The sequence below is a fragment of the Sorex araneus genome, chromosome 10, assembly GCF_027595985.1.
Source record: "Sorex araneus isolate mSorAra2 chromosome 10, mSorAra2.pri, whole genome shotgun sequence".
Lineage (NCBI taxonomy): Eukaryota > Metazoa > Chordata > Mammalia > Eulipotyphla > Soricidae > Sorex > Sorex araneus.
In genome coordinates, this window is record NC_073311.1 from 64,625,378 (window position 1) to 64,646,872 (window position 21,495).

The window sequence follows — 21,495 nt, forward strand, 5'->3', positions numbered from 1 at the left end:
TCTGGGCCCGCAGACCAGATAAGCGCCGGGCGCAGGCGTCACACACATGCCGCCGGCCCGGCCCCAAGCACAGGCCCCGGGGGAACTCAGAATGGGGCAGCGCTGGGCGGGGAGGCCTGTTTGCACCCAGGGTCAGCAGGAGGCGCAGGTAGGGACGCCGTGGAAGGCTCGGGGCCACACAGCAGTGTCCTCAGGCCAGCCTGCGAGAGAGTATGGGGACTTTCAGGGACCTTTGCACTCAAATCATTTTTTTGGTCACACCCAGCCGCACTCAGGGCTGACTCTTGGCTTTGTGCTCAGAGCCAGATGAGGCTTAGGAGGGGGTGCAAGGGATCAAATAGGGCGACGGGGGGATCGAGCCTAGTGTCACCACGCCAGGCACTGCCCTACGGCTCCCTCAGATGGTTTTTTTCTTTTAAAGATCAACATTGACTCTTGAACACAGGAGCGTCTGTTTTTGAACCAGTGTTTCATGGGATAAGTCGTTTTTCCCGGGGTCAGGTTAAGCTGGGCATTCCTGAATTTAGAATTTTCAAACAACGTTCACTGTTTCTCTGTTGGAGCCTTCTGCATGGTCAGGGGACCAGCCCTTGGGTCTCCAGCGGACAGAGCACTACCGAACTCGTCAACTATCTCCCGAGCCCCTAAAATAGCAGTGTCTTAAGGGGGATTATTTTACATTTGTTGGGAGTTTTCAGTATGGAATCTCAAGAGCAGGAAACCCTGTTTTAAAACAGACGTCTATCTCCTTTCTATTTGTGTATCTGTAACTTAAGGCTGCGGGCATATTTCTGGGTGGGAGGCGCCAGAGATGGAACACAGGACCTCCTGAATGTGAGGCGCACGTTCTGCCACTGAGCTGGGTGCTCTCGGGTGAAAAATTTCATCCAATTAAAATGCAATCATTTCCCACGTCCGTCCCTCACCTACCTTCTCTGCAAACCCAGCACTGGAATCGAGCAGGAAGTGGATGCCCATTTTGAACTGAGCTGAAGCGGCAGAGCTGGCCCCAACAGGCTGCCCTGCATATATTAATCTGTGTTCCGACGGATTTAAGAAGTTTTAAGAAAACACCAGATTGCTGTGTAAAGTAAAATCTTATCACGCTAGTCCAGCGGCGTTGGGCATTTGAGTGGCCTGGACTTGGTTCTCTCCGTTCATTTCTATCCTAGGAGGCCTGGGTGTGGTCTGAGGTCTCTGATGGGCAGCTGCCTCCCAGGGATCGGTCTGTGAAGGGCCAAGGCTTCTGTTCCTGCTTTAGAACACATCTCAGGTGGTGGCCCGTGTGTCTAGACAGTGAGTGAACAGAAAGAGGTAGGTGGCAGCTAAAAGTCCACCAGGCTCTCACTGGCTGTGAACCACTTTGAATAGCTATTCAAATAAACTTTCTAGGCCTTAGAAAACATGCCTTGCTCTCTAAGGAGGGAAGGCCATTTATCAATCCATAATAAAGTTTGCTGAGAAATCTGTAGAAAATTAATTGGTTTAATGCCACTTGTGCCCAAGTTTTATTGACCGAATATTTAGCTTGTTTTCACAAGACTCTCTTGTCTGAGTGAAAAACTGTATGTACTATAAAGCATTTCGACTACGTCACCACTGCAGGTTAAGAACTTTCTTAGCTATAATGACTCGTCTTAACTTTGTGAGCAGAATCATCGCCCCAAATAACATTATTCTGAGGCAATGCAGACAACAGTATTTTGCAGTCTGTCCTCCGAACTTTGCCACAGTATCATGGTGGTCTGGGGGCATTTGGACTAAATAACTGACCTATAAAGTCTGGTCCAACTCTAGGACTTAATAGATCAAAATCATAAAATACTAAAAACTTTATATATAATTTAATTGCATCTATTTTTGGTTAAGAAACATTATTACAGTAGACCTTAAGATGTAGCTAAAAATAGAACTATCGTTTCCCTCATAAATATTCTGAGGACAGAATACTTGTCAGAGTGCCGTGACAGTCCCCTCAAAGCCCTACGTACTTCTTCCGTGTTCGCCTCTCTCCTGAGGCTCGGCTGCCCGTCCTCGCCCAGCCCAGGTCCGGAGAGCGGGGTGAGATGGAGCCGCGCCTGCTGCCCAAGGAAGCTGTGTGTGCTAGGGAAGCCGTCTCTGGGCTTCATCTCCTCCGAAAATAGAAAGCCGGGGGCTGGGCCCGCTGATCTCTGAGCTTCCCTCTGGTGCCACAGTCTATGACTTGCATTTTGGCTGTCACTGTCAGCAGAGGGAGCACTTTTTCTACATCTCCGACACTCTGTCATCTCAGTGCCTTTCAGAACTCTCGGGCTCCTGAACTGGAGTGAAGAACCGAGAGTCCAGCCCCCAGTTGGCGATGAGTCACAGATCTGAGTGTAAATTTGAGGAAAGTCTCGAAACAATCATTCCTGTGTCTCGAGCTTCGAGATCAGGTCCCATGATGGGATTCTTGGATACAGGCTAGGGGTGGCGGGCAGAGCCAAGCAGCTCCGCCGGCTAACTGGCAGTGCTCTCAGGCGGGACGAGCTTTCTCGAGAAACACCAGACCAACCACAAGGGCCACCTGACGTCAAAGACGAAAGTGAGAAAGTCCTCAATCATAAAAACTCGACCCACTGGGTCTCACGCGAACCCACCCCACACGTAACTCTGGGCACTCCTCTGCTCTTTCCCCCAGGAGTCACGGCCAGCGCCTGGGGGGGTTGGCACCCCTCCTCGAGAGGGTGGGCAGGGTGCCGGGAGCCTAGCGGTAAAGCGACTTTCACCCCTACACTCCCTGGAGCATCCATGATGTCTCTTAATTACTAGACAGTCTCATAGCTTATATTAAAGTTTTTATTCCTTAGTAAGAATTTTTAAAATCACAAAAGAGTGGGGAGATATTTAGGGAATAGAATTTATGGAGTGTTGAAAATACTCAAATAGAAAGGATTTCTAGTTGATCTTCACATAGCAGAACTTCTCTAAAACAGCTGGTTTCTTGCACAGTATTTATTTATTTTTTTTAATAATTTAAGACAGCATAAGCTTGTACCAAGCATAAGCATTGTAACAAAAGTGCGACTTTTCAGCAAATCCTCCCAAAAGATATCTTAACTCAAAATATCATTAGCTCATATCTTCTTCCTACAAAAATAGCATGTCGGATATTATTAATTGGATGTATGAACAACTATGTACATAAGAGCCACCTTGTAGGCTAAGAGTTTAACGTTGTTTAAACACAGCGTTTGAGGCAAACAGTAGCAACGGCAGCAGCAAATGCACCAAACTGACTAAAAGACCCAGATATTTTCTTCACTCATAGACTGTGTCTCACCCCTTACATAACATTCAAGTGAGATTTCTCACAGTGCTACCTTGGCAACAAACTAAAAATATCTAGACAAGGTCTTGGTGTAAGCCTTATTTTAAAAGCTTTCGTTGTGATTATCTGGTATCTGGTTTGGTCTCCACAAAACACACAGACACGGCGCTGGGGAGGCCACACACGCTTCGGGCCGGCGGGTTCCTGGCGCTGAACTGACCAGCTGAATGCCCCCTCCACTCTGATTTATGAGGACAGCGGATCCATCAGTTGGGACTTAAGTTTTCCTTTAGTTCATTGCACTTCCCTCCCCTTCCCAACAGCAAATTGATGAAAACGTGATGGATCCATCAATGACTGTGGGAAGAGCGGCACTCTGCGTGTCTACATACGTCTCCACACATATGTGTTTCGTGTCTACGTGAAATTAAGGGGAGCCGACAGGTTCCTGGTCAGTTTCTCAATAAAGTGCTAGCAAACGTGCCTCCTCCTCCATCTCCTTCCCTGACTGAGCCCCCAGGCCCGGGTGCAAGTCACCGGGGGGTCCCATTCCAACCGCCCCGCAGAGGCTGAGCGGCTGCATCCCTGCGCCTTCCTCGGAGTATCCTGTGCCTTGGCCAAGCCAGACGTGAGCAAAGACTTGGAGAGTGGCGGGATGAGACTGCGGGGGTCCCCCCACTGCACCCTGGCGGGCCGGGGGCGCGCCCCCCAGCTCCCGGAGGGAGAGGAGGAGGAGAAGGAGGAGGAGGAGGAGAACAGGGGCGTCTCTCTGCAAAGGAGCGTGGCCTAAGGAAGGGAAGGCGAACTTGCGGGGAGGGGGGTGGTCGACAGAAAAAGCAACCGGAGCGCCCGCGGAGGCTCCTTGGGGACGGGGGCAGGGGCGGGCCGGGGGCGCGCAAACAGGACGCCAAAGGACACCAGACACCTGCGTTTCGGCCGGGGCTTCCGAGCCCGCCGTGCGTCCGGCGCGCGTGACCGTCGGGGCGCGGACGGCGGCGGCTTCAGGGCCCATCCCGGGGCGGCGGGGGCTCGTCGGGCGCGGCAGCGGCGGGGGGCCCGGTGCAGGGCAGGGGCCGGCGGCCCGGCGGGGGCGCGGCGGCGGCGGCCGGGGGCTTGTCGGGCGGCGGGGACAGCACGGACGACAGGCAGGGGAAGGCGGCGGCGGCGGCGGCGGCGGCGGCCAGGCCGGGGTAGAGCAGCGGGAAGGGCGCGGCGGCCGCGGGGTACAGGTACTTCTCCAGGCTCTTGTCCAGGAAGGGCTGCACGTAGGCGGCGGCGGCCGAGGGCGACAGGAAGTAGAAGGGCAGGCAGAAGGGGGCGGCGGGCGGCGCGAAGGGGGCCACGAGCGAGCCCAGCAGCGCGGCGTCGGGTCTGAGCAGCGCGGCCGCCGCGCCCGGCTCGGGCCCCAGGAGCGCGGCCGCCGCGGGGCCGCCGGGCACGCCGGGGGGGTCCAGCCGGGGCCGCTTGGGCGCGGGCGCGTCGTCCCCGGGGGGCTCCTGCTTGACGGCCACGCGGCCCGCAGCCCGCGCCGGCTCGGGCCGGGGCTCGGCCTCGCCGCCGTAGCCGCTGTCGGTGTCCGTGTCGTGCTCGGCGGCCAGCTCGGCGCTGGGCTGAGTCCGCTGGATGACCGGCACGCAGTGCGCGGGGGGCTCGGCCTTGGGCGCGGCGGCGGCGGCGGCGGCGGGGGGCGCGGGGGGCGCGGGGGGCGGCAGCGGCGGCGGCGCGGGCCAGAACTGGGTGGCCACGGCGTGCAGGTGGCTCACGAGCTGCACGCAGCGCGGCTCCCGCGGCGTCCAGCTCTCGAAGCGGGACAGGTACTGCAGGACCTCCTTGGCGCACGTCTGGAAGCCCGAGTGGAAGGCGTCCAGGTCGGCCTGCAGGGGCGACTTCAGCGAGCGCTCCCCTGGGGCGAGAGGGGGCGGGGCGCCGAGGGCCGCGATCAGGACGCGCCCCGCGCGCCGGGCTTCCCCCGGGTCCTCGGGTGACATAATCCGCCGGTGGCCCAGGGAGGGGGGGCGGCGGCGGGGAGCGGCGGCGGCGGCGTGGGGGGTGGGTGGGGGCGGGTGGGCGCCCTCCTCCCGGCGGCAGAGAAACCCGAGCCGCGAGAGCGCCACCTCCACTTTCGGTGGAAATCAGCGGATTCCGCCGAGTTCCGCGGAAAGCCCCCGGGATGCTGCCGCGGGGACCCCGCGCGTTCCCGCGAGGCGAAAGGAGACGCGATCGTAGAAAGCAGAGCGGGCGCGCGGGGTGGGGGGAGTGGGGGAGGCGGCGGGGCGGGGGCACGCGCGTCTCCGCGGGGGGCTGCCCGCTTCCCGCCCCCCTTCCCCCCCACAGCCGACTCACCATTCTGTAAAGCAATTATCTTCTGATGCTGCTGCTCGGTTAAGGCTGTTAAAGCTTTCAAGTGCTTCAAAGTTAATTCCAGGACGACCGCTTTCTCCAGATGCCCGAGCGTCTGCAGGGAGCGGAGGGAAGGGCCTCTGGTTATTCGGGGGGCGCGCGGTCTGGCCGGCGGCGGGGCTGCCGGTCCGCACGGCCACTTGGGCAGCCGGTGAGCAGTGCCCCCCCCCCCCTGCGCTCCCCGGCTCCCCGCAGACAGGCCGGAGGAGATCCCCGCCTCCAGTTACCGGCTCCTCCCGCAGCCCCTGGGAAACTCGACACTGGCACAAGTTGAAGGCAAATGATATTTACATTTTGTTCTTCTATCTGGGAGTCGTACCAGGCTATTAGCGCGCCCTTGGAGAGCAGCAAAGAATGAAAATGAGCATCTTACTGTCAACTTCAGATGTTCAGGCAGTAAATCTTTCAGCTGAGCGATGCATTCATTAATTCGGTCTCTCCGCTTCTTCTCTATTAATCTGTGCGGTAATTTGTAGGTATCCTTAACGTGAGAGAGTCACAGAAGACAGTGAGCCGAGCATTCACTGGAAAGAACCACATTCATCCTCCCCTCGGGGGCAAAAAAAAAAAAATACTACGTGCTAGATAAACTGTTCCCCCCAAAGCCCCGAGCTCTGGGCTCTCCTGAAAGGCTATTGAAATGCAGGTATGATGTCGAATCCCCCCGAGAGTATCCAGCAAACCACTTAAAATTCACAGTCAGGGAAGCGGGAGAGCTGGCACATAGCTGCGGGCAGAGCTCGCCGTGAAATCAATAGCCCTAATTAACGACCCAGGCAGGGTCTGGGAACAGCGGAAACTTGCACGTACCTTGCTGTCGTCTCGCTTCATGCTCCTCTTGGGCTTGCACAGATACAAAGAGGAATAGTCCAGTCTGCGAGAGAGCGAGACCAGCATCAGGCAAGCAGGCATCCACGCCGGGAGGGGCTCTGCCCTCGCCCGCTCCAAACCACTTTCGGGAGAGGAAGGGGGAAAAAGGGACCGAGCAGAAGCGGGGGGGAGAAATGCCCAAGTGACGCCCGGGCAGAGCCTGGCACGGGCCGCATGCACCTTACCCTAGAAAATCTCGATGTTCCAGTAACTGTCTCTCCTGCAAATGAGGGATTCCTTCGTCCATGTTCTCCCGCGGTCCGTTTCCTCCGTTTCGATTCTGGGGGGCTCCGTACTCTGCGGGGCCGGCGCCCGGGGAGCTGTCGGGGGGCTCCGCGCGCCTTCAGCCGCTCCCTCCTCGGTGCCGGACGGAAAGTGGGGAGCCGCCGGGGCCCCCTCCCGCCGCGCTGGCGCTCGGGCACCCGCGCACGCAGCCTCGCGCCGGCCCCGCCGCGCCGGGAGTTCGCTCGCACTCCGGGCAGTGTTTGGCCACAGGGCACGCGCGTCCCCGGCCAGACCAGCACCCGGCTCACGTGCGGAACGTACCATCCGCGGTCCGGCCCGGAGGGGGGCGGGGGAGGAGGGGCCGGGCCCGGAGGGGGCGTCGGAGCCGGCGGCGCGGGGGCGGGGACACCTGATCGCGGCCACCGGAAAGGAAAAACAACTTCAGCCAAGCGCGTCCTCCTCCCGGGGCGCCGCAGTCGGCCGCGCGCGGGGGAGGGGCGCGCTGGGAACGGCGGGGACGCCGCGGGCTCGGGGCTTTCCCCTCTCGGCTCCCCTTTCCGCCCCTTCCCACCGCCCGCGCCGTTGTTGCTTTGCACCGGAGAAAGGGAAGAGAAAGAGGATTCGCGGTGGGTAAACTTCAGTCCCGCAGGACGAGCCCGAGACTTGTTTGCTCACCGCTCGGGGTGGCCCGGGGCGGAGCGGGCCGGGACACCCCCCCCCCCCAGCCCACCCCTCCAGCCCCCCGCAGACCCCGCAGAGAGGCTGCCGGGAGCCCGCTCGCGCTCTCTGCCCAGGATCTCCTAGGAATGAGAATGTAGTCACTGGGTCAGAACGTCGCCATCCCAGCGGCCTCCGGCGGCGCGGGGGCCCCCGGCCACCCAAACTTCCAGCCGCCGCCGGAATTGCGGTGGCACCAGCCCCAGCAGCCGATGACGACGTCTGGGGCCTCTGGTGCTCCCGGAGGAGCGGGGCGGGCGGCGGGGCCGGGAGGGGGTGGCACGAGAGGGGCCGCCGGGCACGCCCGAGTGGCGCTGCGTGCGCCCCCGCCCCCCGCCTCGTGCGCGCTCCGACGCCGGGAGTGCGCCTTGCCCACGTTTACTACCGCTGGCACCGCCGTGCCCCCCCCCCCCCCCGTCCCGGCTCCGGCGGGGACCGGCGGCACAGGGCCGGCAACGTGACGCGACCCGCCGCCGCTGCCACATCACGGCGCGGGGAAGCCGTGCGCGCGCGCGCCCGCCCTGCGGCCGCCCAGCCGGGCGACCTGTCCCCGGAGCCCGCCCCGGAGCGTGACTCACCGCCAGGGAGAGTCCCCGGAGGTGCCCGGCGCGGCGGGCAGGGGAAGGCACGTCGCCGTCCCGGTGCCAGGCCCCGCCGGGCACCCGCGCCCCGGCCCCCCGGGGCGTGCGGAGACGCCCCGCGTCTCTCGCTCCCGCCCCCCGGCACATCTCGACCACCCCCCCCCCCGGCCCCCGGGACGCGGTGACCGCCGGGGGCAGCAGTGGCCGGCCCTGGAGCGTTGGCGGCGCGTCCCGCGGGTCCCGCGGGCGGATCTGGGTCGCGGGCGCGGCGAGGTCACGTGCGCGCCGCTGCAGTCGGCGGGGCCAGGCGGGGCCGCGCGGCGCGCGCTCGAGTCCCCCGCTGGCCCGGCGCGGGTGGGGGGCACGGGGTGGCCCAGGGGGGCCGGGCTGTGCGGATGCACCCTCTCCCCTCCCCGCGGGTGGCGGGCACGCCCGTTCCGCGGCGGGGGAGGCGCCTTCCGTGGAGTGGGAGCGCGGAAGGCGCCCGGGGCCTCTGGGTGCTCGGGCCGGGCCGCGCTCGAAGGCGAGGCCTGGAGGGGTGGGTCAGAGTTGAACTGGCCCGCGTGGACGTGACAGGCCCCGCGTGGCCCCTGGGGACTTGGACTGGGGCCGGCCCCGGAGCAGTTGAAATCGGAGGACGAGGGATGGGGTGGGCGTCACCGTGGGCGGCAGCTCCTTGCCCCCCGGAATGAATGAAGCCCCATCCCCCACTCTAGGTTCCGCATCATTCATTCCTCACCCCTGGCCCCTTTCATTCATTCCTCGCCTCAGTGTTCTGCAGCAGTTATTCCTCGCCCCAGGCCCCTGCTCGGCCTCGGCACTCAGCGGCCTCCTGGCCTGCGTCAGGACGCCCAGCGCAGCGCTGTTCCATCCCCCCAAACACACACACACACACACACCCTCCACCTCTCTCTGCTTGCCCCTCCCCCTTGCCCTCTGTTCTTCTCATCCACCTCTGCCCCTCCTGTCCTCTCTGCACTCTTGCCTTTCATCTCCCATCTCCCTGGCTCATCTTCTTGCTGATTTTATTTTATTTTTCTTTTCTTTTTGCTTTTTTTTTGGATCGCACCTGGCGATGCACTGGGGTTACTCCTGGTTTAGCACTCAGGAATTACTCCTGGCAGTGCTCGGGGGACCGTATGGGAAGCTGGGACTCGAACCTGGGTCCTCTGCGCGCAAGGCAAAGGCCCTGCCTGCTGTGCTATTGCTTCAGCCCCTCTTTGTGCTGAGTTTAAACTCAGGCCCTGCCCCTGCGGGTCTGGCCCTGGAGGAGTGGAGCCCCTAACCCCCGGGCCCCTTTGCTACTAGGGCGGTCTGCGGGCGGTTAAGGACTTTGGTGTGAGGGTGCATCAGGCCTCGTCGTCCCCAACCCAGGAGATGGCACTGAGCCGGGAGTCATCCCCCCATCCTCCTCTGTGACTCCGGGTCAGAGCAGTGGGGACCAAGGTCCCCGTGGGGAGCCATTGTTCACGGGCTTGGTGCTGGGGACAGCTATGGGAGTGGGGCGTTCCGTGGACGTGGAGTCTCCCACTCGCAGGCTCTGGGGAGAGTGTCCGTGCTGGGGGGTGCTGGGGCTCACCCCCCCAACCACAGACCGAGGGGCAGACATAACCATACTTGGGCCAGCCGGGAGTGTCCGTGTCAGAGTCTAGGGGGGAGTGAGGACAGTGGCCATGCGCCCGCCCGCTCCCTGGGGACAAGGTGGCTCCTGTGGGAGGGACCCGGGGCCCGCGGGGCTGCGTGGAGCCCTGAGGACTGTGCTCAGGAGCTGTGGTCACTTCCCCTCCTCTGCGCCTGTCCCCGGGTGCTGCGCCAGGGACGGAGTTTTCTAGCCCGACCCCCAGCGCGGGGGCTCTTAGGCCAGGGAGCGGGGGCAGGGCTGCGGAGGGCGTCCCCACTCTGTGGCGGCCTGGCCACCTTGGGCCCTGCGGACGGGGAGTCCTGGTCTCGGGCACTTTCCGGCGTCCTGTCTGCCCCGGCACAGCCTTAGCGATGCTCTTCAGATGCTCTGGCATCGGGGTCTCGGCGCTGGCACGCCACACGCAGGGGCCCGCCCGCCACTCCCCCTGCAGCCTCACTCGGCCCAGCCCAGGCCCAGGCACTGTCTCTGCCAGGGGAACTGGCCCCCCGCGCCTCTGCTCGGCGGGGTCTGCGGGACGGGCCAGAGGCAGGCGGGTTTCTGAGGACGAGGCGGGAGAGCCGGGGCCAGGCTCTGCCCGAGCATGTCTTTGGGTGCCAGGGCTGTTTTTATCGGGGCGCAGCCCCCCTGACGGAGATCGGCCAGCACAGAGTTTCTCTGCCCCCCTCACCGTGTTTCCCCCGCGGGCACCCCCTCTCCCATCCCACCAGTCGGCCCCGAGTCTCATGCCGTGGCCTCTCACTCGAGTGGGTTTGCACCCGTGGCCCCCTTGGGGAATTTGTCCATCTCCAGTTCCAAGGGCAGCGTCCACCCCCGACCCGAGGGGACTCTGGGGCATCTCAGAGCCCCGTTCCCTCTCTTGGGGTCCCTTTGCTGCTCTGTCTCCCTGCTCCTGCCCCGAACATGCGTGTGACTCCAGAGATTCCGCCCCAGGGAACCCTAGGGACGGACGCCCATGCCCTGGGCCACCTGGAATAGGAGTGGACACCCCACGGCCGCCGGGGGGGCCTCCTCCCAGGCCGGGGCGGGAAGCCTCGCTGCAGGCGTAGGTCCGGAGGGGCTTGCCTGCGGGGTGCCCCTCTGAGTGGCAGCGTGGCCAGCTCCCCAGGGACAGGGCCCGGAGCTCTGGCGGAGGGACAGGCCCTCCTGGAAGGGGGTGTCGGGGCCGCGCCTCTGGCACTGCTCTGGAGTGGGGCGCTCCATGCCCAGAAGCCCCCACGCCAGCTCCGCGCCTCCCTGGAGGGGCTGGAGCCCGGCCAGCCGCATTCTCAGGTGCCCCAGAGACAGGCCAGGGCGGCCGTGTCCAGGACACGGTTCTCAAGGGCCCGCAGTGGGCGGCCGGGCGCCGCTCAGGAGGGGCATCCCGGGCCCTGCCAAGCGTCGGTTCCCAGGAGGCCCGAAGCAAGGGCGCGGTGCCAGGCCCTCGGAGTCGGGCTGCGGACAAAGGGGGAGGCGGGAGGCCACGGGACAGCGGCATCCGAGTGCCAGGCGGGCACCTCCTGGGAGACAGGGGAGAGGCGCCCCCAGACTCAAAGGAGCCTGAGCAGCAGGCCTGCGGGGAGAGGGAGGGAGAGAGAGGGAGAGGCAGGGACGGAGGAGGAGAGAGAGAGAGGGGGGGGGAGGAAGAGACAGAGAGGGGGAGGCAGGGATGGAGGGGAGAGAGGGAGAGGGACAGAGACAGACACAGAGAGAGACAGAAACAGAGATACAGAGGGATGGAGAGAGACAGAAACAGGAAGAGGGAGGGAGAGAGGAAGAGACAGAGAGAAGGGGAGGCAGGGATGGAGGGGAGAGAGAGGGAAAGGAACAGAGACACAGAGAGAGACACACAGAGACAGACAGACAGAGAGAGGGATGGAGAGGGACAGAGACAGAGACACAGAGGGAGACACACAGAGACAGAGAGACAGGCAGAGAGACAGAGGGATGGAGAGAGACAGAGACAGAGACACAGAGGGAGACACACAGAGACAGAGACAGACAGACAGACAGAGACAGACAGAGGGAGGGGGGGAGCACAGAGCACCTCAGGCCTTCTCATCCCTGCCCGCCCGGAAACACCACCCTCCCCACCCCTGTTCCTGCACTCAGGGTACAGATGCGGATTTGGGGGTGACCCGTGCTCTTTATTGCAGTTTAGAAAGTCCGCTTCTGCCGGGCGAGGCCGCGGGCCAGGGGTCACTCGTCCCCGTCCTGCAGAGAGGGGCAGGCCGGGTCGGGACTGGCCTCGGGGCTGCCCCCAGCAGCGATGTGACCGAGGGTGACCGAGGCCCAGAGGGCAGGGCTGGCACCGGGGTCAGCACGGGGGCACCACACGCCCCTGAGACACTGCCAGGCGCAGCCCTGGGTGTGCTTCGGGCCCTCACCCCCCCCCCCCAGCACTGCTTGGTGCCTCCCAAAGGCGTGCAGAGACTGGAGCTCGTTTCCTGGTGCTCCATTGGCGTAGGGTGAGGCCGCTGGCCCTGCATCAGAGTGGGGGAGCAGTAGTCGGTGGTCTCGGGCGCCCCGTCCAAGCTTGGGTCGGCTTATGGGGGCCTGAACGCCCTGGGGTGAGCGCTGGCTTCAGTCCCGGGGACGCTCGTGCCTGCCCAGCACAAATGGGCGCTGGAGGCTGCCCCGGGACTGAGGTGCGGTTTTCCCGGACTTGGGGTCCAGCAGGGAGCGCGCTGCCCGCTCCCCCTCGTGCCCCCACACCCGGGCTGCGCGGGGCTGGGCCCTGCTCTCCCACCCTGGGTGCAGACTGGGGCCCTTCTGTGTCACGGTCAGGACGTCTCATGCTTTTCTGGGGGGGGGGCGGTGGTCTGAGCCCGCAATCTTCTATCCCGGTTACGCAGATCAGTCGTCCCTTTAGAATTCAGGTTCTTTGTTTGAGGCACTGTGATTTCCCGTGCTGTTCACAGGGGATTTCGCGCCCGAGACGTTCCAACCCGCCCCCCCGCCCCCGCCACCGGTGTGGCTGCACCCCACTCAGCCTCCCCACTCCCCGCCCCCCACCCCACGGTGAGCTCAGGTTTGGGATGGGCCCTGGGTGACGTCGTTCAGAAGAGGAGGAAACTGAGGCCAGACATGAGTCCACACCTCACAGCCCGGAAGTGGAAGGCCCCCTCGTCACTCCCGGGGCTCGCTGATGGCTCGGACTCGCCCCTCCCCCTTGCCCCCCTGGAGCCAGAGGCAAAGGCAGCCCTGTCCCTGTCTCCCGTCTGTGGCTTCGCTGTGGCCCCAGGGGCCTGGGAGAGCCGGCTTTGGGAGGACAGAGCGCACCGTGGCCTGACCATGGCCTGACCGTGGCCTGACCGTGCCAGGGGGCCCTGAGGGAGCGAGCCTCAGTGGCCCTGACCAGGCAGGGGGGCCTGAGCAACACTGGCACTGAGTATTGGGTACTAAGTATCTTGGGTGCTGAATATCTGAATATGTCCACATAGACAATCAGTGATTTCTCCTGAAGTTCTTGGCTTAAAACAACAACAACACTTTCAGCTTAAAGCGGCAGAGATAGTACAGCCTTGATGCCGCAGACCCAGGCCTGATCCCCAGCCTGTGTAGTGAGCACAGAGCCTGGAGTCAGTCCTAAGCAGGTTCCAAGCCCAGAAGGAAACTAGAAAATGGAAACCATTTTAATAGTGCATTTTCAGCTTAAAAAACAGGGTAAGACTTGATCATATTCAGGGGCAGAGCGATAGCACAGCGGGTAGGATGTTTGCCGTGCACGCGGCTGACCCGGGTTCGATTCCCCGGCATCCCATAGGGTCCCCCAAGCACTGCCAGAAGCGATTCCTGAGTGCAGAGCCAGGAGTAACCCCTGAGCATTGCCAGGTGTGACCAAAAAGCAAAAGCAAAAAAAAAAACCAAACAAACTTGATCATTGAGTAATTGCCAAACCCTCGACATGGAAGGAATTCCCTCCCTTGACGTTGTAAGCCGCACGGGACGTTTTTGTGGGGATGGAAACGATTTGTGTCCTGGTCCATCCAGTATGGCGGCTCCTAGCTGTGTGTGGTCACTGGACACTTGAGATGTGGCTAATTGAACCAAGGCCCTGGGCTTCTGTTTCTTATTTTTAAGCAGCTTAAGTTTGAAGACCCACATGCAGTAAGTGGCTCTGGTGTGGCACGGGGTAGCCCCAGATACTGGCGCGGCAGCCCAGCCCCTTCGGAGAGCGGTTTCTCAGTCTGCTCTTTGTCTGAGGTTTCCATGACACTCAGCATCTATGTTAGAAGAAAGAAAAAAATCAATTATCAAGCATAAATTCAGGCAAATGAAGAGAAAGCCATCAGCCTTTCAAGGTGCTATGATACCTGACAGATCCGTTTTCCTGGAAGCCACATCACAGAATCTGCCATCATTTAAAAAAATACTCATCATAATTTGCTGTGACTATTTTTGACACTTCCCACAAGTAGATAGTAATATAATAATTTTATTGCTGCACAGAATACCATATGTCTATTAGGTTGGGATATAAGCACTGGTGATAAAGGTTTAGCTAGTCCTCTGGGTAATATGTGTATATAGTTTATCATATATATTACTCCATAATACTGTATGCAGTTTATTATATAGATTACTGTGTATATTACTCTGTATAGTATATAGATGTATCACTATATTGGATGTGTAAACACTCACACATAATAATAAAATATGCATTAATCCTGCAGATTCCTTGCAATCTATTGATTCTCACAGAATGCTTTTATTAATATTTGCCAAACTTTTTCATCTCTTGCTAAACCGTGACTGCAGTGAATTTGCAGGCATATTTCTCGCATGAGTACTGGTTGGTGATTTGTGGTGTTGAAGAGTAAGTTGAAGTCAAAGTGAAGCAATGAAAACATTTGTTGGAGCCCCATTTATTCAGCTGTGATCTGAGAAAATACCAAGATAATTTTTGTGAACTGGAAAAATGTTTTCCTCTATCTTTGGGTTACTCACAACAGAATGCCTACAGGAATGAGGCTGTTAGTCACTGGCGGGAGAGGGAGAAATCATACACTTTAATGCTCCAGTCGGGGTGATTAACGTCTTCTCTTTTCTCGTGCTTGGGTTTAACAAATGATGAAACAAGCAGGCAGATGCGGTTCCCCTGATGTGCATAGTCCTCCAACCAGCACCACGCTGCTCCTCCAGCCAGCACCACGCTGCTCCTCCAGCCAGTACCACGCTGCTCCTCCAGCCAGTACCACGCTGCTCCTCCAGCCAGCACCACGCTGCTCCTCCAGCCAGTACCACGCTGCTCCTCCAGCCAGTACCACGCTGCTCCTCCAGCCAGCACCACGCTGCTCCTCCAGCCAGTACCACGCTGCTCCTCCAGCCAGCACCACGCTGCTCCTCCAGCCAGTACCACGCTGCTCCTCCAGCCAGTACCACGCTGCTCCTCCAGCCAGCACCACGCTAGCCACGTCTCGTCACCAACAGTGGAGTGAGTAGCTGCACAGGCGTAAATAGCCCCCGATAGTAGAATGGAGTGAAATAATTGGGAGGTGAGGGACTTCGATAGCTACGACTCCTGTCGATGAGATCATTTCTATTATTGTAACTCTAGCAATTTCTCAAACCACTGAGTCTCAGAATTAGTACTTTGTTCATCAACAGTTTATGGAGGGGCCGGCCACATGGGCAGGTGGTGGTGTGTGGGCTGCAGGGGAGCGTGTCCCATCCAGGCGGGCTGCAGGGGAGCGTGTCCCGTCCAGACGGGCTGCAGGGGAGTGTGTCCCATCCAGGAGGGCTGTATGAGGGACCGTGTCCCATCCACACAGGCTCTAGGGGAGCGTGTCCCGTCCAGGAGGGCTGCAGGGGTGTGTCCTGTCCAGGAGGGCTGTATGAGGGACCGTGTCCCATCCAGGAGGGCTGTAGGGGTGTGTCCCATCCAGGAGGGCTGCAGGGGAGTGTGTCTCATCCAGGAGGGCTGCAGGGGAGCGTGTCCCATCCAGGAGGGCTGTAGGGGTGTGTCCCATCCAGGCGGGCTGCAGGGGACCGTGTCCCATCCAGGCAGGCTGCAGGGGTGTGTCCCATCCAGGAGGGCTGTAGGGGTGTGTCCCATCCAGGAGGGCTGCAGGGGAGCGTGTCCTGTCCAGGCGGGCTGCAGGGGTGTGTCCCGTCCATACTCTTGTGCTCGGGCCAGCCTGTGCTGCTTCTCGCTCTCCTTGGCCGGTGTCATCCCTACTCACCCCCGATGTTAGCGCTGTGCCGATGACCCCCAAACTCCTGCCTCCCCTTCTGGCTTCCTCCGCAGGTTTCAGTCACAAACGCAGCTGGCCGCTTGGCGATACCCCTCGGGTGTCTTTTTGTTGACCTTGAGCCTGTCCTGGACTTCCCAGGCTGCTCCCCCCTCCGCCCACCCTCTGCCTCTGCTCTTCACGGGGAAGCCGTGCTGACCTCCCCACCTCCCCCTATTCCTGAGTGCGCTGACAAAGATGACGGCTCTGAAGACCCCGGACTCTTCACATGCAGGGAAGGTGTTTGTGGAGGGTGCCGAGAGCTTTCTGCCGGGGCTGTGGAGCGAGCAGCCCAGGGGAAGGAGCAGGGAGCCCCGTATGTAGACGAGTCAGTAGGAGCATGTGCGTGGACACACATGTCAGGCTGGCACTCTCCCCAGAGTGCTCTGCACCTAAGGTCCACCTCCTGGGGAAAGCCATAGTGGAGCCTTAGCTGGGCAGGACGGCGAGGCTCGGGCCTTACTCCTGGCTCTGTGCTCAAGGGGCACCCTGATGCGGCTCGGGAACCTGGGAATTGTTTTTTTGGTTTTTGTTTTGTTTTTTTGCTTTTTGGGTCATTCCTGGCTCATGCACTCAAAAATTACTCCTGGCAGTGCTCAAGGGGACCATATGGGATGCTGGGAATCGAACCCGGGTCAGCCGCATGCAAGGCAAACGCCCTCCCCGCTGTGCTATCGCTCCGGCCCCCGGGAACTCAGGATTGAACCTGGGCAGCCAGGTGCAAGGCAAGCGCCCCACCTGCCGTGCTGCTTCCAGGCTCCTCTGGCCGGGACAGAGCAGAGACCCAGGGATGCTCTCCATGCAGCAGGGGGAGGCGAGGCAAAACCACGGTCACACTGGCACGTGACAGACATGGAGGTGCCAGCCGGGTCACTCTAGAAACAGGGAGGCCCGTGGGGCTGGAAGTGACAAGGCTCGCCCCCCGCCCCCGTCCCTGCCCGCCCTCGGGGGAGGCCAGCGGGGGCTGTGTGTGTGTCGTGGGTGCGGGCCGGCCACAGGAGGCTTGTGTCTGCACCCCCAGCTCCACCCCGACCGAGGCTCCTTTCTAGGAACTGTAGCTAATCTTAGAAAACGCTTTGGGGCTTTCTAATGCATCTGAATTTTAGCGAATGAAGCGAACGCTCCGTGTCCTGTAGCAGGAGGGCCCGGGGATTATGGGATGAAGCTACGGGATCCTGCGGTCGGGATTCTGGTGTGGGATTTCCACAGAGGCGGGACTCGGGGGCTTTCTGTCCCAGAAGACATGGATGCGGCTCGGGAGCAGGGATGTCGCCGGCTGCGGGTACCCTGTTATATAACTCTAGCAATCTCTCAAACCACCGAGTCTCAGGATTAGTGCCCCTGCCCTCCTGTATGCCCTGTCTGTGGGTACCCGCTGTTTTGCGTATCCCCTGCCTGTGGGTACCCGCTGCCCTCCTGTATGCCCTGCCCGTGGGTACCCACTGTTTTGCGTAAACCTGCCTGTGGGTACCCGCTGCTCTCCTGTATGCCCTGCCCGTGAGTACCCGCTGCCCGGCGTATCCCCTGCCCCGTCACCTTGCCCTTCTTGCTGTCGGAGTGTCTGAGTGTCTCCTGGGGTTTGTTCATTGCAGCCGGGTCCGGAGGGGTTAGTGGGGTCATGGCTCCTTCCCCTGGTGAAGATGGGGGGGGGGCGCAGCCTGTGCCACGGGGCAGTGAAGGGCACGAGGCTGCCCCCCTGCTGTCCCTGTGTGCTGGACACCCGGTGCCCTTCAGTGCGGAGCCCGTGGGCCCGAAAGCTGGCACACGTGACCATGCCTCGCGCTGGCCTTGACCCTGACGGCCCCTCCTATACCTGCAGAGAGGCTGTGGCCAGGGGGACGGCAACGGAACGTGTTCTGGCAATCTAACGCCCCGCCCCGTTCCAAGTGTGTTTACTGATGAGGTCTGCACCCCAGGAGCACCCGTGAAGTGCAGTCTCCTTCCCGAGAGGCTTCCTTCGTGCTGAGAGATCCCCCTCAGGCTCAGAGGTGTCCTGGGAACCCCCGGTCCACACACACGGGACACGGGACGGCTCTGCCGCATCACGGCTGGTTCCCAGCTCACACACACACACAGGCACACACACACAGGCATACACATCACGCACACATACACAACACAAGCGCATGCACACACACGCACGCTCATATATACAACACATACACACACATGCACACAGGCACACACATCATGCACACATAACGCGCACACACACGCACGCTCATATATACAACACACTTATACACATGCACACACATACACAACACACATGCACACATGCACACACACATGCACGCACATACACAACATACGCACACATACACATGCACGCGCACACATACACGCGCGTGCACACATACACACATGCACGCACATATACACACACATACACATGCACCTGGCTGCTGCCCCGTGCTGCTGCCTGATCTTATTTACTGTCACTGTCACTGTCACTGTCATCCCGTTGCTCATCAATTTGCTCGAGCAGACACTAGTAATGTCTTCACTGTGAGACTAGTTGTTACTGTTTTTGGCATATCGAATACGCCACGGGGAGCTTGCCAGGCTCTGCGTGTGGGCGAGATACTCTCAGTAGCTTGCCAGGCTCCCCAAGAGGCGCGGAGGAATCGAACCCGGGTGTGCCGTGTGCAAGGCAAACGCCCTCCCCGCTGTGCTATTGCTCCAGCCCTGATCTTATTAAAAAAGAAAAAAGAAAAAGAAATCCTCTCTGCGTCCTGCTCAGCATCGTCCCCTTCAGGTCTGTGACGAGGATCGTGTCAGCCCCCACTGTAGTTCCCAGGCACCGTAGCTTCCCTTCAGAGGCCTTTCTCGGTGGCAGAACGACGTTTCCCACACACGGCTGTGCCAGGCTGGCCTCCTCGCTGCAGGAAGGTGCTGTTTGCCTTGGCTGTCAGGCCGGCAGTTCCTGCCTCTCATTCATGTCTGTCCGCTGCTGTTGCTGCCTTTATACACATTTGGTCAAGGTTGACTTTTCACAGCTGTCGTGATTGGAAATTTTCGTGGTTTGTTCTTTTCATCCATACACCCTGTGGATTATAATTGGTGATCGAACTGCGGATTCAGAGACACTGTGAGAGCAGGGGTGATTTTTTAAATCGTCAAAGAAAGTTCAGATTTTGTCCCGAGTGATTTAACTCATCCTAGTGAACGGGAGTGAGCTGAGAAGCCAAACAAACTCAAAGGCCAACTCTCCTTTGCCTGCCTCTGTCTTGAGGCGGACTACCCCGACTCTCCGTGCCCTCGACTGATCATACACACAGCCTCTAAGTTTCCTGCGAGGGCTGGACTAGCCAGGCACTCTGGTACATAATTAGTACACATTATATGTTGTCAGTTGTTATGGAAACATATTAGCCTGTATATTATTTTATGGAGGATATACACATTGTAATTCTCACCAGATTAGAAAGAATGTGGTACCCCCTGTCTCAGTTACAATCACTGTCACTGTCACTCATCCCGTTGCTCATCAATTTGCTCGAGCGGGCACCAGTAACGTCTCCACTGTGAGACTAGTTGTTACTGTTTTTGGCATATCGAATACGCCACGGGTAGCTTGCCAGGCTCTGCCATGCGCGTGGGATACTCTTGGTAGCTTGCTAGGCTCTCTGAGAGGGACGGAGGAATGGAACCTGGGTCAGCCTCGTGCAAGGCAAACGGGTCCTACCTACTATGTTATCACTCAATTACATTACCATGTATTATATAGTTTCTCTGTCTTTTCTGTCTCTGTCCCTGTTGCACTTCCTCCTCCATCCCTACCTCCCTCTCTCTGTCTCTGTTTCTGTCTCTGTCTGTCTGTCTTCTTACCATGAACACTGAAGTCCATGTGGGTGCTTGCAAATCTTGCACCAGAAATGTCCAATGGAGGTTTCCAGAATTAAAATCTTAAATCTTCTTCTTTTTTATTTCTTTTTGGATCACACCCGGCGATGCCCAGGGGTGACTCCTGGCTCTGCACTCAGGAATTACTCCTGGTGGTGCTGGGGGACCCTATGGGATGCTGGGAATCGAACACGGGTTGGCTGCATGCAAGGCAAACGCCCTCCCCGCTGTGCTGTCGCTCCAGCCCCAGAATTAAAATCGTCTTGACACAGAGTCTCAAGGTCAAAAGTTTCTCCTGTCTTCTCAAGTGCAGGAAGAAGCACGGGCACATCCTGCTGCCAGCCGTGCAGCCCCAGGCGGGAAGACACTTCCCGTGGCCTGAACACCGTCTCCACCGGGGCGCCGTGACTGGGCTGGGAAGGGCCCACGGCCAAGCGTGTGTGAGTGAAGAGCGAGCAGGCACACCGGAGAAGCACCCAGTGGCCTTGCCTGCAGGACAGCACAGGAGTGCTTGGTTTGCCACCCCGCCCCCCACACACACACACTGCACACCGCCCGGGACAGCCGCCCAGTCACAGACTGACACCGAGTGGCACATTCCACGAGCGCTCTCGACTCTGTCTGTGACCCCTTGGAAGGTAGGAACTGCTCATTTCAGCCTGCCCACCAGCTAGCTCTTACGCATTGGTGCTACAGAACAGTTTTTGTCTTCCTCTAACTTAAGTTAGAAGTCCTGTCTTATGCTTTCCAAAAACTTCCAAGTGAACTCCTTTATAGGTCAAGAGCCCGCCGAATAGCACCTGGGCAAGGGCACTGGCCCCGCATGCATCTGAATCCTGAAACCAGGTGTGGTCCCCCGGGGACCCACCAGAGATGCTCCTGAGCACAGACCAAGAATAATGCTTGAGCACTGCAGGGTGTGACTCAGCCCCATTAACCCCACGAGAGAGAGAGAGAGAGAGAGAGAGAGAGAGAGAGAGAGAGTGTGTGTGTCAAGTGAAAGTTCATCATTTCCTCCTGGGCATAAGTTCTTATAAAATTCTAATTTGATCTTTGATGCCTACAAAAAAGTAGACCGGAAAATATTTTGTAACAAAGGAGCATAAAGTCCAATACCGTGAATGCTTGTGGGTTTGGGAAAGGCAGCAGCCTTTGTTTTCTGTCTCACCCTTCACAGACCCTGGAGAGAGACCAGCACCCCTGGGGGTGTGCTAGATTCTGCACGGGGACAAGAGTCTAGCCTCTGGGAAAGGCAAGGCGGCAGGCCAGAGTGATGCCTGGGACTCAAGTCCCTCATTTGACTTTTTTCAGCAGAGAACCGAGAAGCCTGTTCATCTGCCAGTGCCAGCAGTGGTTGAGAAATTCTTTGCTGTAACCATCGTTTCCAGAAATTTCCAATATAGAGAAATTCTTTCACGTTTCTTTCAAGGCACTGGGATGGTAAGTCTTCGTGGGGGTTTCAGGTGGGAACTGGAAATAAAGGAACAAGTATATATATATTAAAAAGTCTCCATGACTGGTCTTTTTCTCAGCAAGCTCTTAAGCACCCTGTTATTCTTTTGAACAGGTTTTTATTCTTTGGGGGGAAAATATTCATGCTATAAAGCCAGCATGAGATCAGCTTTTGTTAACCATCAAACATTACCAAATACTTGTGGAAATGCTGAAGAGAACAGGGGGAAAGAGAGAGAGAGACAGAGACAGAGACAGAGG

The 21,495-nt window shown here is 59.4% G+C and overlaps 2 protein-coding genes across 4 annotated transcripts; one reads left to right on the forward strand and one right to left on the reverse strand.

Moving 5' to 3' along the window:
* Window positions 1-2,799: 2,799 nt before the first annotated feature.
* On the reverse strand, window positions 2,800-6,878 carry BHLHE41 (basic helix-loop-helix family member e41). The gene is made up of 5 exons (XM_055118334.1): window positions 6,745-6,878; window positions 6,500-6,563; window positions 6,063-6,170; window positions 5,633-5,744; window positions 2,800-5,192 (listed from the first exon to the last, which is right to left on the reverse strand). Exons 1-5 carry the CDS (start codon window positions 6,804-6,806, stop codon window positions 4,291-4,293), a joined length of 1,248 nt encoding a protein of 415 aa, XP_054974309.1. The 5' UTR covers window positions 6,807-6,878; the 3' UTR covers window positions 2,800-4,290.
* On the forward strand, window positions 6,786-21,244 carry LOC129399131 (collagen alpha-1(I) chain-like). 3 transcript variants are annotated; one of them, XM_055118337.1, is made up of 4 exons: window positions 6,786-7,410; window positions 14,787-15,140; window positions 20,091-20,420; window positions 21,094-21,244. In XM_055118337.1, exons 1-3 carry the CDS (start codon window positions 6,786-6,788, stop codon window positions 20,162-20,164), a joined length of 1,053 nt encoding a protein of 350 aa, XP_054974312.1. In that variant the 3' UTR covers window positions 20,165-20,420; window positions 21,094-21,244. The 3 variants fall into 3 exon arrangements, with proteins under 3 accessions (XP_054974312.1, XP_054974310.1, XP_054974311.1); XM_055118335.1 differs by having other exon boundaries at window positions 20,096-20,420; XM_055118336.1 differs by having other exon boundaries at window positions 14,790-15,140; window positions 20,096-20,420; window positions 21,094-21,243.
* The last annotated feature ends 251 nt before the right edge of the window (window positions 21,245-21,495 follow it).

Coding starts and splice junctions, on each gene's coding strand:
- LOC129399131 (XM_055118335.1), top strand. CDS start 6,786: ATGAGGGATTCCTTCGTCCATGTTCTCCCGCGGTCCGTTTCCTCCGTT. Junction 7,411..14,786: donor GAAGAGAAAGAGGATTCGCG/GTGGGTAAACTT, acceptor TGATGAAACAAG/CAGGCAGATGCGGTTCCCCT. Junction 15,141..20,095: donor GTCTCGTCACCAACAGTGGA/GTGAGTAGCTGC, acceptor TCTCAAGTGCAG/GAAGAAGCACGGGCACATCC.
- BHLHE41 (XM_055118334.1), bottom strand. CDS start 6,806: ATGGACGAAGGAATCCCTCATTTGCAGGAGAGACAGTTACTGGAACAT. Junction 6,171..6,499: donor TGAAGCGAGACGACAGCAAG/GTACGTGCAAGT, acceptor TCTCACGTTAAG/GATACCTACAAATTACCGCA. Junction 5,193..5,632: donor GATAATTGCTTTACAGAATG/GTGAGTCGGCTG, acceptor CTCTCGCCCCAG/GGGAGCGCTCGCTGAAGTCG.